Here is a 14,826-nt window from a genome sequence, read left to right as displayed (position 1 = left end):
TCTTAGCCTTGCAAAAATGCAACTCTGACCAGAATCTTATCATTTTTAGAAGTCTGTCTCTAACCATAATTCCTTCTGTGTTAATTGAGTAGCATGAATTTCTACGGACATCCTCAGAGGCAAGTTCACCTTCCTGTATTTAGTTATAAGATTGTCCGTGCTTGATCAGCTTTCCTGGCTAAAGCCCCACATGACGTAGTCTCGGTTCGGGGCTGGATCTTGTTCACACTGTCCTGTTCAACGAGGAGAGACAAAATATACCTTGCTTAAAGATTCTTGCTGCCGATTGTCAGAAAAATCTGATAAAAACATGTGCTGGATCAAGACAAACCACAGCCGCTAGCAAAAAGTCAATTTCTAGGGTATGACTCTCCCAAGTGGGTTAGGAGATATCATGAAAAGATATTCACCACGATATTCCCACCTTCGTGCCATATGAATCAAATGCATCATAAATACACCCGTCTGTTGCTACAAAAAAAGTCAACATCTAAAAGTATTTCTCAATAAAGCTGCAGCTTTATAAATGAATTCAATATATTAAGGCCATTACCATAACGTGACCTAATTGTCCTACTTACTTCAGGTATTCTTTTTAATAGGTTTCATTTATTTATTTTTTAAATTTTTTAAAAGGATTTTATTTATTAGAGAGAGAGAGAGAGAGAGAGCACGAGCAGGGGGAGGGGCAGAGGGAGAGGGAAGAGCAGACTCCCCGCTGAGCAGGGAGCCAGACTCGGGCTTCAATCCCAGGACCCTGGGATCATGACCTGAGCCCAAGGCAGCCACTTTATCAACTGAGCCACCCAGGCGCCCTATTTCAGGTCTTCTACGTGGCTGATATCTGCATGCGTACCTTCCACAGGGCATTTAGCTCCGTGGGACAACCATACCAGTACACGCTTCTGTTCTATAAAGTTTTAGTTATTTCTTGGACATTCAGTGTTTACTTTCTAATCCGAGTTTTTTTTCTAAACACACCTTAGGGCGGTTCCTTTCCAACATATCTTTGGCCAGAGTGCTAACCAATTATTATTATTATTTTTTCATTTTGGGGTTACCACAAGCATCTAATATTCAATAACAGTATCTCCATATGCTAAAGACTTTAAGCTACTGATTTTCCTATATTGTTTAATGAGACAGGCTGGTGATACTATTTTTATTTTACATCAGGGGAAATCAATATTTACCATTTTTACTAGAGGACTCTCTCTATTAGCTGGAGCCAAAGTGAGAGATAATAGTTCTAGACCACGATTCATGCTTCTCTGAGCAGGTCAGAAGTGACGGCCACAGCTTCTAAACATTACCATTTAATTTAAGCAATGTGAGTCTCCTCGGTGGGGGGAAGGAAAGACTTGCTGACAGTATATCATTTTTTCATTATACTATGGAGAGTAATTATAGGTTGCTACATACATTTAGAAACTAGTCTGTGTGGTTTAAAAAAGAATTAAGACCACGCAAAATTATGTTTTTTAAATTCAAAATCAATAAAAAAAATAATATAACATGTAGGACCTTTCCTAGGGTTCAGTGCGCTAAACATGTCAAGCGCATTAAGATGTGGAAACCATATACCTTTCATTACATTATTCTACAGCTGTCACTTATTTCATTTTCGTATAAAAGTAATTATTGTTCCGAGCATAATAGTATACATTTCCTTTACCCGGCACCAGCGCTCCAATTACAATCTACTTCAATTCAGATTAATCATGCCGAGATGGCAATTCCATTACACCAAGAGTAAAATTTAATAATCTAATATATGGCTATAGTTTCAATGGTGAAAACTATGTGGTTAACTACTTTAGGGATTTTATTAAGATTAAAGTTAAACATAATGCATCTTAATCAGACCTTTAGTGGAAAACACTCGTTACAAAACATGGTTGACCAGGGTCTATGGAATCCTTGTGCAGGGGCATTAAACTCCACTTAATACTTTCATTTGAGAGGTATCTAATAATGGGAAAGATGTTAAATTATTGATGTAAGATGTTTTGATTTAATTTTGACTTTATTATATTATTTTACATCAGTTATAATGTGATACTGTATATAGGATTACGCTTTAGACCAAATGACAAAATATTGTGTACAGGAGAGCAGAGTTTATTTAAGTAGAATAATACACGTCTGGTTTTAAATGTATTTAACCTAAGAATACATATATAAGGAACAACTAGCTCCAATTACACGGCATCTTTCTGTGTCTTAAACAGGACCTTAGTGGATAAAGAGCTAATCCCCCTCTAAAATAAACTGCTTACTTCCTCTCCAGCAGCAAGAAGGCCTGTCCAGCCAGGTACTAGCAGGAGAGAAACAAAAAATTTTAAGCCTTCATATATTCATGTAAAGGTTGCACCGTGATCTTTAAACACTGCCTTTCCTCCAAAGTTCTGCAATGGTTAATGGCTTTTTGAAAACGTCATTTTTCTAAAAAGTAGAAAAAGGCACTGTAGTAACTTTATAGTACAAAAATAATTTATGTTTTGCTTATTGTCCTTTTAAGTCAGAAATGCATTACCTAACCAAGTGACTGAAAAACAAATTTCATTTCTTTACGAATGAACTCTGGTCCTACCAATCTGTATTTTGAAATTCTTTTTCAATCTTTTGCTGTTTAGGGTGTGATTCAGGGACCCCATTTGTGGTCTGGCACACCATATCAGATTTAGATTCAAACAGAACGGATCTGAGAAAAGTCTAGATTGTTTTTGAATATATAGATTACACTGTTAACTTATATCTCTAGTGAAATTTAAACTACGGGTTGAATTTGGAAACCATTCCATACCCTACATGCTATACTCTGAATTCCTGGAGGGTGAGTAACATGTCTTACGCACCATTGCAGAGCACAGAGCCTAGGGCTTATACGAAATAATGTAATCCAGAAAATCATCACTCTGAGAAACTGCTTTGATCATAAATGAAGTAGATCATTAAAATGTTTTCCCTTATTTTTAAAAATGATGCAGCAGATATCAGTGTTTTCTAGTACAATTGATATATGGTTACCAATCAATCAATCAATCAATCAACCAATGTTTGTCTTTCTTCCTTATTTCCTCTTCTGAGGCATCTGAAAAATCTGTGCCTGGTGATCCTGCAAATTTCATAGCATTGATAAAACTGAGTGGGTAAGGGGCCGTGATCAAGTGGGGCAAAGACTGGGATCGCAGCAAGAAAGGGAAAAGAAAAGCTAATATACTTCCTTTGCCCGCAGATATTTTTTTCCTACGCTTTACTTTTTGTGAGGGGCTATATTGCAAAGCTGGGATATAAGGAATGTGAAAAGCTGCCCAGACTTTCACATCAAATCTATGTTACATCATCAGAGCGAGTCTGTCCTCACCTTTAGCCTCTTGGAAAAGAGGAGTCAGATTTTGGAGAAGAGGGGAGGCGCTCCCCCTTCATTTTCTTACTTCAAAACTGAAAAGTATTTAGAGAGCAAACATGCAATCAGACGATTTGAGAAACACTTGGGAACCGATGAATCTCCAATGTGACAGCCCCAAAGGCTCGCTTTGACCCTTAGCAAGTGGATTACACCTGGTTCAAACCCAGGGAAGCCACATTCAGAGAGACACTACTTTGTTAAAACCAGTCAGTTTCAAAAGCAAAACATCTTGTGGTTTAAAAACTTACGAGGGTTCTTCTGACACGGCAGCTCCTTCTTCTAGCTCTTGAGCTTGTTTGTACCACGGAAGCTTGGCCTCTACTGGAAGTTTCTCTGAGAATTAAGTGCATGCGTATAGAAGAGAAGAGGTTAGAACCAATTTGGAATTTTAGGGAAATTTCCTTATCTCCTCACCAGTTCCTGATTTTGCGCTACCTAGAAACCATGTTGATAACGGCAAATGGTAAGTTTTTAGGTAAATTTTTGCTTCTGATGATGGTTATATTAAGAAAAAAGAATATTTTAAGATGTTTAGTAATACTAGTCTACCAGTCTTTCTGTTTCCCTTTTCTTATGTTGATAAGCAAAGGAGAGTTTTTTTTATGGAAGTCATAACTCTAGGAACACTGGCTCAACGTGTGTAGGAAGAGTCATCAAAGTATCTCTTCACCGTTTCTATGTTAAAAATATAGAATACTTATCTTTCAAGACAAACATGAAGTGCAGTAAGCTCTACTGCGATACTTTAATAAATTCTGACTTTTCTTTTTTTCCTTTTGGTGAAGTGTGATCTATGCCATATTGTCAAAAGCAAACAAAACTTCCACTCTGAAATTCACACAACGCTGCGTTAGAGCGCTGACTCATTCCGCACTACCCCGGGGCTCACGGACAGTCAGAATACGAACAGTTTAGGGTCCACGACCCATAATGTGACTGCTTCACCTATTTCTCTAGCTTTGGCCACACCATTCAGGACAAGCTTCCTAACTACTTCCTGGAAAAAAAAAAAAAAACTGCGAAGGAGAAAAAGAAAGACAGAGGTTAGAACTGTTCCTACAGGAGTGACTGCCAAGATTCCCATTTTGACATATTTATTAGGATCATTTATAGGCATATTTGCCTTTATAGTGTGAGCCAGTGAAGCTCTATCACCATTTTATGACATATAATTGTAAAGATGAAAGAAATATGTCTCTATATGCATACACCATAGAATTATATGGCATTTTAATGATGTTTAGAGAGCCAGACTTACTACTTAGTTGTGAAAATCCAGATTTTATTCTTGATAGTTAACCACAAACTGCTTTTCTTTCTCTGAAGTGGCTTGGTAAAGACAGAGCTAATAAATAATTGACTATTTTAAGTTAGGGGCACACTTCTCCTCTAGTCAGAAAACAAAGCGAGTGACAAATACCAAACTGCTAAGGGCGGAAGGATTTGCTAGCCTTTAAGCACGGTGACACGGCGCCCATGCATTCATCACTTTACAGCTAGCCCACGGCTCCCAACTAAGTGACTCGGTCAACCACGTGGGATCCGACAGGGCGGGCCGTTGCTGTTTCAGGGACGGAGCATCCCGCTGGCCCTATTAGGCCTGCGACACTGTTGTCTATTGGAAGCGGATCTCGTTGGAGGTTCGGGTGTGGCCTCTTCCTCCCGTACCGGAGGGCACTGATGATAGTCAGGAGTTGACGATGACATTTGTGGAGAACTGATGACATTCCAGGCAGTGAGCTAAGCACCCTGTCTGCACTGTATCTCATTTAATACTCACATGATCTCTGAGGTCGTTACTATTCTTAGCCCCATTTTACAGAGGAGGAAACTAAGTCTCAGAAAGTGAGAGACAGAGAGATGTATTTATTACAATTAATCAGGATTTCGGGTATTTTTGGTTTTCTTTCCATTATATTGTTTAGATTTCACGACGCCATTCACTCCCACCAAGGGCAACCTATAGTAAATAAAGAGCTATACTGTGGCTGATTTTCTGAGAAATGTAATGGTTAGAGAAATAAACTAAGAAGCAAAAGGGAATCATATTTAATAATAAGAGGTAGCTTATAATAAGGAGTTCTCTACTTCTGAATGGTTTGCGACTTTGGTATTTTCTATTTCCCTGACACGGAGGACAGCAATATCAGCAAAGAAATCTGATTAGTCCACATGCTAATCAGAGAGACCCTGTGTAATTACAATAAATCTTGCTCACTCAGTAGAACTTTTCTAAAATTCACTTTTTATAAATTATTCGCAGTATCTGTTAAATTCTGATTTATTCCATATTTTCATTTTGAATTATAATTCTGGAATCTAGTCTCGTATTAATGTTTTAATTTTCAATATAAGAAGCAAAGCCTTTCTGTTTCAGCAATTTGAAGTATGAAGCCTCCTAATGTCTTTGAGTAGGACTCAAAGTAGACACTCTCGGATTCACCGCATTATTTTTAACAGCAAGAAATGTGACTAGTAAATCACACATGTATTTCTCCAACATCTCTACAGGATTTCCTTTTAAGCAGATGTAGCTGATACTTTTCAGCAATAGTCTTCAAACAGCTTTATGATCCAGGAGAGAATTATGTAAATATGTAATACTTAGTAACAATTTGCAAGCAAAAAATGATTCAAAAGATTTTTAGAAAGAGTTCAGTCCATTTAGTAGAGTCTAAGCTACACAAAAGAGTTACTAAGAACACTCGGGATACTTAACTATGAAAAGACTGGTAACAGGGTACCTGTTGAGTTACCTTTGGGTTTATAGCAGGGAGTGGGTATGACGCATTCCTCTTTTATGTGGGGCTTGGTTTTGGGGCTGCAACCTCCTGTGTGCATTCCACGATGGTCGATGCAGAGGACCACCCGATACCTGAGGCCCTGGCCACATGTCACGGTGCACTGGAAGGAGAATGCAAGAGAGAGGAGACTCATAGCAAAGCCTTGTTTACTTGGCCTCGTTTCTTACCCGAGACTCTTTAAAGGGCGGCTTTTAGATAAGGACTCCCGGTGGATTTGTACCATTTCTTACCATTCATGGAGTCTTTGCTCTATTTGGCTATTTAGGGTGTGGCTGGCTGAAAATTAAATCACTCTCGATTTCTTAGCTTTAGATTCGCTGGGCACATTCCTTAAGCACCCACTGTGTGCCAAGTCCCAAACCAAGCAGCGAAAAGAAGGAGAGAAGAAACTGTAGAGCGTGCTCACTTTTGATTCCTAACACTGCATTTTAATTTTGTCTAGTCACTTTGCTAGCTCCCACTTGGACGTTAACACTTTGCAAACTGCCATCATAGTAAATTTATACTGCAGCATGGCTGATCCGACTGATTATACGGACATGGTCAAAAATGTTTCAGGGAGTTGATTCAATGGCCACAGGTAGACGGCACCTCCAGTGCTTCGAGATGCCGGGGAGCAAGTCTAGATAGAAATGTCACAGCTCTGATTCTGCTGCCCCAAAGCCACATAGTGAAGTGAGAAGTCTTTTGCCATCTCTGTGGCTCGGGGCACAGTGGTTTACCTCCTCATCCTTCAGTCTCTTTTGCCATCTCAAACCTTTTGCATTAGCAGCCAGGAAACCCCAAAAAACACTTTACTTAAGCTGCTGCAACAGTTTCCCAATATTCTAGAATGTTCTGGTTTTAATTATTCTACTTCATCCCCATTCTAATTATTTCGCCATTTCCATTTCATTTTTTTTTCAATGAATAATACCCATAGTTTTAATTGGGATCTACTCAAACCCTTTTTGGATATAGACAAAGTAGAAGAAATAAAAAATAAAACCAAACTGTGGTCTACTGAGCTCTATCATCAGAGCAGCTTCTCGACATTCAGGATCAGTCACTTGGCCCCAGTGACCCTTGACAGACACTTGCCTCTCTTCGCCACTTCAGGGACCGTTAGGAGCACAGAGGCTGCTTGAAGGAACTTGAAGAAGTTATGTCTATTTTACTCATTTACTTTTGGCTACGCTGGATTTGGGGCGAGCCTACATCAGGAGCTAAACTGCTAGGCTTCTGGACACCTCAAGGGAAGTGGGGAGCTGCACCGGGTAGCCGGTGGGGTCATGACGATGAGAGGGAAGAGTGGACTTACTCTCCTAATGAACAAAGAAAGAGGGCACAGTTACCGGAGACCACTCCTGTGCCAGCCATTTAGGACAGTCAAAAATGTTGCAGGGCTGCACGATGGGCATCTTAGGGGTGTACATGCATTTCCACTCTTCCACTGAGGTGACATGCCCCTGGATGTCCTCCTCCACACAGGAAACTGCCCGGCTCTGGATGCCCCCCCCACACGAGGAGGAGCACGCGGTCCACGGGGTGGCCTCCCACCTACAGAAGCAAGGGGAGTCATCAGGGCGGACATGCACATTGCCAAACCTCCTCAGTGACCTTTCCGACCAACCCCGTTCCCAGTGCCTATTGGGGCAATCAGGTTCTGAGAGGCTACGGTCAAGAGATCCGAAAGCTATCTGGTGTCTAAAATCCGATGAGTGAGAGTGAAGGATTCAGTGTTGGCAACGTGCTCTGTAAACCTTGAAGCTCTATGCAAATGAAAGAAATTACTGTTTTGAGAGCTGTCCACAGGGCTCTCCGTGCTGTCTGTAACCTACTCAACAGAGGGATATTCAGTCCTTCTCCTTACAGCTTGAATATATATTCTGTGTATAATATTTATATTATTTCATAGTTTATAAATATATATTCTGTATATATATGATTTTATATGTATATTTACGACATCCCAATAAATATCTTTGTCAAGATTAAAACTGATTACTCAATGAACGCTAATGGTTTGTATCTGGGCTGATACTTTCCATTTTCAATGCAATACTTTATCACTTAGCTTCTGAATACTTTGACATGAGAAGCTCATGAACGATCAAAGTAAACGAAACATTCGTTCCCTCTCTCTTGTTTCATCAGCTTTGGGACTACATGGATTCAGCACAATTCTGATGTTCAAACTAGGCCATCATTACACTAAGGAGCAAAAGTAATAATGTGAGGCATGAGCTTCTCATTCCCTAACTGTTGAGGGACACTGGCAGTTAGCATGCCCCTTAGAAAGAACTGTTGGAATTGTGAAGAAAGTTTGGTTTGGGTTGGAAGGCTGACGGCATTGGAATCTAAAGATACAGTTACGTAAGGAAGAAAATTATAATATTATCAACAACATTTAAGAGAATTCCACTGATTTTTTTAGATCTCTGCACAGCTCTGAAACATTTGGGACCAGATGCAGAGAGATATCTTTGCCTGATTCTTTTCTCTCTTCCCGCAGATTCAGAGAATGCCGAATTTTTAAAAATAGAAATATTGGGACCGAGCTTGTCTTTCTTGCATATATTCTGCTTGTTGATAAGGACTGCGAAGGAACTTTCAGATTTCTCTTAGAATTAGGAGAGATATAATTTTAATGAGCGATAAACAAAATGTCGCCAAGTTGATCTACTTGAAACGTTAAATGTAAAAATATTGCACAGGCATACCGTGGAGACATCAATCACTCTATAAGTAAGATTTCATGTATATTGGGAATCTGACTTCTCTTCTGCATAAGCCTGGATAGTGTGTGTTTCCCAGTTAACAGAGGATTTTCCTCCACGTTTTCTCTGCAGTTTGAGTCTAGGCAACAACTGTTATCTCTACTGCCAACAGCCTAAACATGCTGCCAAGTACAATATTTTCCTATGCGTATTTCCCCCGGAGACACAAAAGAAAATGCTATTATGGGGAAACTGAGGCCCTCTGTTTAGCCCTTAGGAGACTTTCTGAGCCCTTTCAAGAGAATGAAGCAGCTCTGTAGAGGGTTTCTCTTCCAAAAGGGTAAAACCAATTCTCATTTATCTCCATGTAAATCTCTGGAGAGCTTCCCTCTGGATATGGATAACAGGTCTGATTCAGAATGAAATTGGGCTGAATATATAAGTACGTATTCATGTTAGATTTGATCTGACAGTGAAGTGGGAATATGTTTTTAAATGTACATTTAATCTCTTAGAACATTAAGATGCCATAAAAAGAAAGAGCACACTTTCTAATTGGTACTCTAACGTCCCTAAACTTGATCCTTCTAAAGAGAGAGTGATTAATTTCTGTCTCAACATTTGGACCTGACCCATAGTGTAATTTCACAAACAGTAATAAGTATCCTTTTCAGTGTCAGTGATCACACAAAGACAAATGATGCTAATATTATTCTAAGAATTTATAGTATGTGTCCATCTTACCATTATCGTTCTATATGTGAAAAATTATTGTGTGAATCCTGACATATGACAGGGTTATGTGGAATTTCAAGGCAAAACATGTCTGAGTGCTTTAAAGAAAGTATAATAAAAACCGAGAGAAGGCATGTTAGAATATCTTAAAACAGGGACCAGGTAAGTCCTTGGGGACAAAAAAAAGTGCATATCCAAGATTCCCATCCTGGAAGAAAAAAAAATGAGTTCATATACCACATATTTTAACTCTGATGGCTTTTAATTTTTTAAACACATAGGGTGTTTAGTTTAAGAAAGTCTCAAAATTAAGAGTGATGTGGAAATATTGTGTATATGAATTATGAATGAATAAGACTCCATTCTTCTTTTATGTTCAGGTATGTGTTCCAGTCAAAGACTGAAAGCCAGAAAAAAAATCTAAAAATTCATTAACTGTGCTTTGTATCTACACTTGTGGTCTAAAACCCATTTAAATAATTTCAATATGTAAAGCCTTCTGCCTTGATCAGAAGGCAGGTGCCATCTGAGAATCATTTTTGAGCCTCAGTTCTTAACTTTGGGTCATTTTTGAGACTCAATTCTTCTTGTAAAAACATTTGTAGAAATTGCTTCTATTTGCTAAGATTTTATCAATTAAGCAGAATATCTAACTTTAGAATCGGCTCAGTAACAGCAGTGCAAGGAGTATGAAACACAGTCTATTTATTTGTGATTGTCCTTTTCCATTGTGATGCACAGACAGGTCCATGTGTACACAGGATAACATTAAAGAGGCTCATTTCAATCTATCATTGAGAATACTGGGCTTCTGGCATTTGGGGGAAATCAGAACATATAAGAAATGAAGTTTAACCTAAGACAGGCATTCGTCATAGCCCAGAGAAATATAAACAAGGGAGATCATAGATATGAAAGAAACTTAGGAGTGCTATTACAAGAAAAACATAAACTTAACGTAGCTCACCCCTGACACCCAACTTTGCTTTTATTGTAAAATATCTAGCCTTCACACAAACAGATACGTGTATTCTGCGGATACTCATTTTATAGATACGGAAACTGAAATCAAATGAAATCTTGGTTCAGTTAAATTAATCTTTTTATATTTTCATTCCATTTCTTTTTTTCAAGAAACATTTACTATAGACATTTGGTTCTGGATCAAGACAGCAAAATGCTATGTCAGTAGCATTCTAAATTCATTTATCATCTTTATCAATATAGTCATAGAAAAGTGGGAGGGAGCTGACTAATGAAGTAACCCCTTAGTGGAAGAACTTAAAAAAGAAAACCCAAACAGCTATATGGAGTAGAAATCCAATGCTCCTGTCTACATACTACCATTAGGATGGTGAAAAGCGAGTTCTCTACCAGTCACTGGAAGTATTTAAGTAGAGGCCGGATTACAGCTTGCGTTGGTGTACATGAATTATGTAGGTACCAGTCTATGTGCACACCCGTGTGGGAATACCTATGCACTAAATACACATATATGCGTATTTGGGTAAATACCTGTGTTTATGCTCCCCTTGGGTGTGAGTGCTTGGAAGGAGTAAGGACAGGAAAGCATCTCTGGGGAGCTGAACTCAATGACCTCAAGGGCCCCTGTTTGGATTCCATTTCATGAAGTATTTGGAGATTTTCAATCAAACTATGTTTTATTTTGCAGTTCAGAACAAACTTATTTTCTAGCCTTTGTTCGGTCTGAGATTCAGAAAACTATCATGGATTATTTGCACTATTTACAATCTGATGGAAACTCTGGGTTCTAAATAGCAGCTGATGCCTTAGAGTCCAAGTGAGCAAAGAGGATAGAGCAAAGGTGTCTCCCGGCACAGGGGGTCTGCCAAGCCCGATTCTAACTTCTGCTGTCCGGGGAGCTGTTTCCAATGTGGCAGACCATACACTCAGGAGCTAGTGTATTTTTCAGCCTCTCCAGTTTTCGTATGAATATATTAATAAAGAGAACAAGTTCTCTTAAAAGTTCCTCCATCAGTTTAATTTTTTTTTTTCTAGTTAAAAAAAAAAAAAAAAGACCATCCTTTAAAAAAGCAACACTGCACATGGAATTGGATATTTTGGAGAAAAAAAAATGTCCCCCAAGTGTTCTGAACAATAAGGATGGGAAAACATCGTCTTTTGGTACACAATTCTAATTTCTTTGGAATACAAAGAAGATCTTTAAAGCCCCTATGCAGAGTAATAGCACATCTGGAATCCCACATTTGCGGGATTATACTTTAGGCGGTGTTTGCTTAACAGTCAGCAACAAGGCTTTAACGCCTAGGGTCCTATTGCAGAGAAACAGAAGAGGACAAAGGGAGTGAAAGAAAGACACAACATAACTCATACACTGTGTCTAATCAGTGAGTGACTGTGTCCACTTCAGTGTAATAGGATCCTATCTTAAAATGGTTTTCGAATGACAAGCTTATGGTCTAAGCAGCCCAGTACTATTCAGAAGCAGAGCTCAGGATGGGTTGCAAAATATACTATCGACCATCTTACTTTGACAGAGAAACACACAATCTACATCTACATAGATATATAAAAGAAGCAGAAGGCTGGTTTACTAATTCGAGCATCAGGATGGTTGATTTACGTACCGAGGAAGGGGGTGGTAGAGGTCATAGGGCATGATCTGCTTGTATCCGTCACTGTTAGGAACAATAATGCCAACCCTCTGAGTAGAAGGTACACACAATAAAATAAACACTAAATGATTACATTATACAAATTTTGTTAGACAAATGCAAAACAACATTAATAAATCGTCTCTGAAAACAACGCTACAACAGTTCAGTAATCTTTACACTAGCATATGCGTGAGGATGGGGCAAGTTCTTTGAAAGGGCACCATTTACTATAATTAGTTCTCTGATCCAAGCAGGAAATACCACTGGAAAGGGTGGTGGCAAGAAAACTTGGCACCTCATCATTAACTATGACACAATAAGCTTGTAAATGTTCTTTAATCCCCCAAATTATACATCCTATGAGGTCATTATTATCATCATTATTAATGTTACTTCCAGATGCTCGGCAAGCAATTACAGTTACTGTCTCGCTCCTGATGAAAGAGAGAGCTCTGTTTAAGAGTATGTACCTGGGGATTGACAAGAGTCTGGAACGTGCGTTAGCAAATAGGTTTCTACTCTTGGCATAGCTAAAGAGTTTAGTGAATATCTGAACGCAGTCATCGGGTTATTGTTGTAAACGGAGGGAGAACTAGCGAATATAGTAGGCAACCAGTAACACAATCAAGTTTCCTACCAAAATAAAGGCAGAGCAGTTAAAATAGAGAAAAAATAGGGAAAATCATTTTTGTGGTCTGTAAAACTGTGATATTATGTTAACCGCTATTACAGTGGTGGGTTGTGATGGTCGTGACTGTTGTTAGTGTATCCAGTGTCCTGGGAAACATGTGAGATTCAGAGACAGAGCCTAAAGGAGCCACAAGAAATGACATTATAGGGTGTATGGCTAATGGATTCACAAGAAATGATATTATAGGTTGTGTGGAAGTCCCCAGGGGCCTTACGGACTCTAGTAAACTCCACTACTAGTAAACTCCACTACCTCACTGATTTCAACTCAAGCTTCCAGTTGGCAAGGTTTTCTTGCAGCGTCCCCTGGCTTGTGGAAGATTTATGATGAATTGGTCTCAGATAAAAGGGCTAGTATCATAGTCTCTCCGTCAAGAGTGGGAGACAGAGAGAGCTGAATACACAGCTGTCACCCCGGGACAGAACATGGTAGGGCACAAGCAGAAGATACTTAGTTTTCAACTGACAAATGACAGGAAGTCTCTCTTTCGAATACTGAAGGAACTCACGTGTTCTCTCTGTATCCCTGGGAGAGATGGATGGGTGTATATTTCTAGATCCACATTCGATATAAATGTTGATATTTATGTTTAAATCAATAAATAAAGGCTTCAGTTTTAATTTCATTCTCTGATATAGGATGACATAATATATTCTTTCTAGATGGCTAGCAAATCTAAGCTTTTGGGTAAAACGGGTAAGGTCTGCATACTGTAGATCAGACAGATAAAAAAACAGCACTGACTGGAGGTCATCATAAATAAGAGGACGTGACAAAGAGGGTAGTTTCTGAAGAAATGACTGAAAGGTATGAGGATACATGAGAGAAATTAAATTTAAAAGACAACGGGAAACAAAGCTATGAAAGATAGATTTCTATTCCCAGGAGAGACGACCATTGGCATACTAATTTACTTGTTTATCTTACATGACTAAATTTTCTCTATATATCTGTATGATTAAAGTTTTTGCACCCATTTGCATGGCTAGATTTTCACTGTGTATGGATGTGCATTACCATAAAGTAACAATATTCATGAAACTGGATGAGGAAGGTCAAGATCCCGCAGCTCTAACAGAAAAATGGAATGAGCCCTAACATCAAACTTTTCTCCCTGTTTTTCCAAGTTAGAGAAACTTCCTCTTCTTTTCTGCCTCCTTCTGACAAATTGAATGTGAGAGACTGATCCTATCTTTTATCATAATCATGTGATCTTTTTCCAATAATTCTTATGTCTAGCAATTAAGGGAATTTTCTTCTTAAAAGAGCTCTATTTTTAAAGAATTCTAACCTTCCAAAGTTCTTCTAATAACTTTGGGTACACATCTAATAGCAGTTAATTAAGAAATCATTGAAATGGGCTTTGCAGTTACATTTGAGCCAACCCTAGTATTTTTACTCATGCCTACACACCTTCAAAATGAAAAATACGGTTTGTTGTCTTCTCTTCTGAAAAATTTTATAGCTACGATTTGTTATCCTCAATATTAGAATAAACTATTGCAGATCTCTGCCAATTGATTTATCAGCTGATGATATTTAAAATGGAGGCAATAATATTGAAGAAAACAGGCTAGAAGAGGAGAAGGGGAAAAAAAGGGGGTGTATATAGAATTCAAGATGTTGGGCTTTGCTTTGGACTGATTTAGAAATTGTGTTTTTGTTTGCACAGGGAGCTCCGAACCTGGATTCAGCAGAACTATAGCTATATTTGTCTTTCTATGGCATGGGTCATGGTGAAGACTCATAAAATCATTCTATGGCACCTGTGAAAACAGAAAGATATCAAAACAATGGCGCTCTGTCCAGTCTTGTTAATGCATGCTCATGTGCATGGGCTCTGCTC

The 14,826-nt window shown here is 38.7% G+C and overlaps 1 protein-coding gene across 1 annotated transcript in view; it reads right to left on the bottom strand.

The window, feature by feature from the left end:
• The window catches only part of ADAMTSL1 (ADAMTS like 1), a 376,065-nt gene that overhangs the window by 197,081 nt on the left and 164,158 nt on the right, over positions 1-14,826 (bottom strand). The window contains exons 10-13 of the mRNA XM_040631464.1: positions 12,260-12,310; positions 7,551-7,755; positions 6,169-6,316; positions 3,661-3,745 (exon numbers count right to left, since the gene is read on the bottom strand). Of these exons, the coding sequence (XP_040487398.1) occupies positions 3,661-3,745; positions 6,169-6,316; positions 7,551-7,755; positions 12,260-12,310 (489 nt within the window). The remainder of the gene's footprint in view (positions 1-3,660; positions 3,746-6,168; positions 6,317-7,550; positions 7,756-12,259; positions 12,311-14,826) is intronic.

This window comes from Ursus maritimus, unplaced genomic scaffold (genome assembly GCF_017311325.1).
Source record: "Ursus maritimus isolate PB19 unplaced genomic scaffold, ASM1731132v1 scaffold_17, whole genome shotgun sequence".
Classification (NCBI taxonomy): Eukaryota; Metazoa; Chordata; class Mammalia; order Carnivora; family Ursidae; genus Ursus; species Ursus maritimus.
Note: the sequence above shows the minus strand (reverse complement) of the source record. Positions and strands in the feature narration are given on the sequence as shown.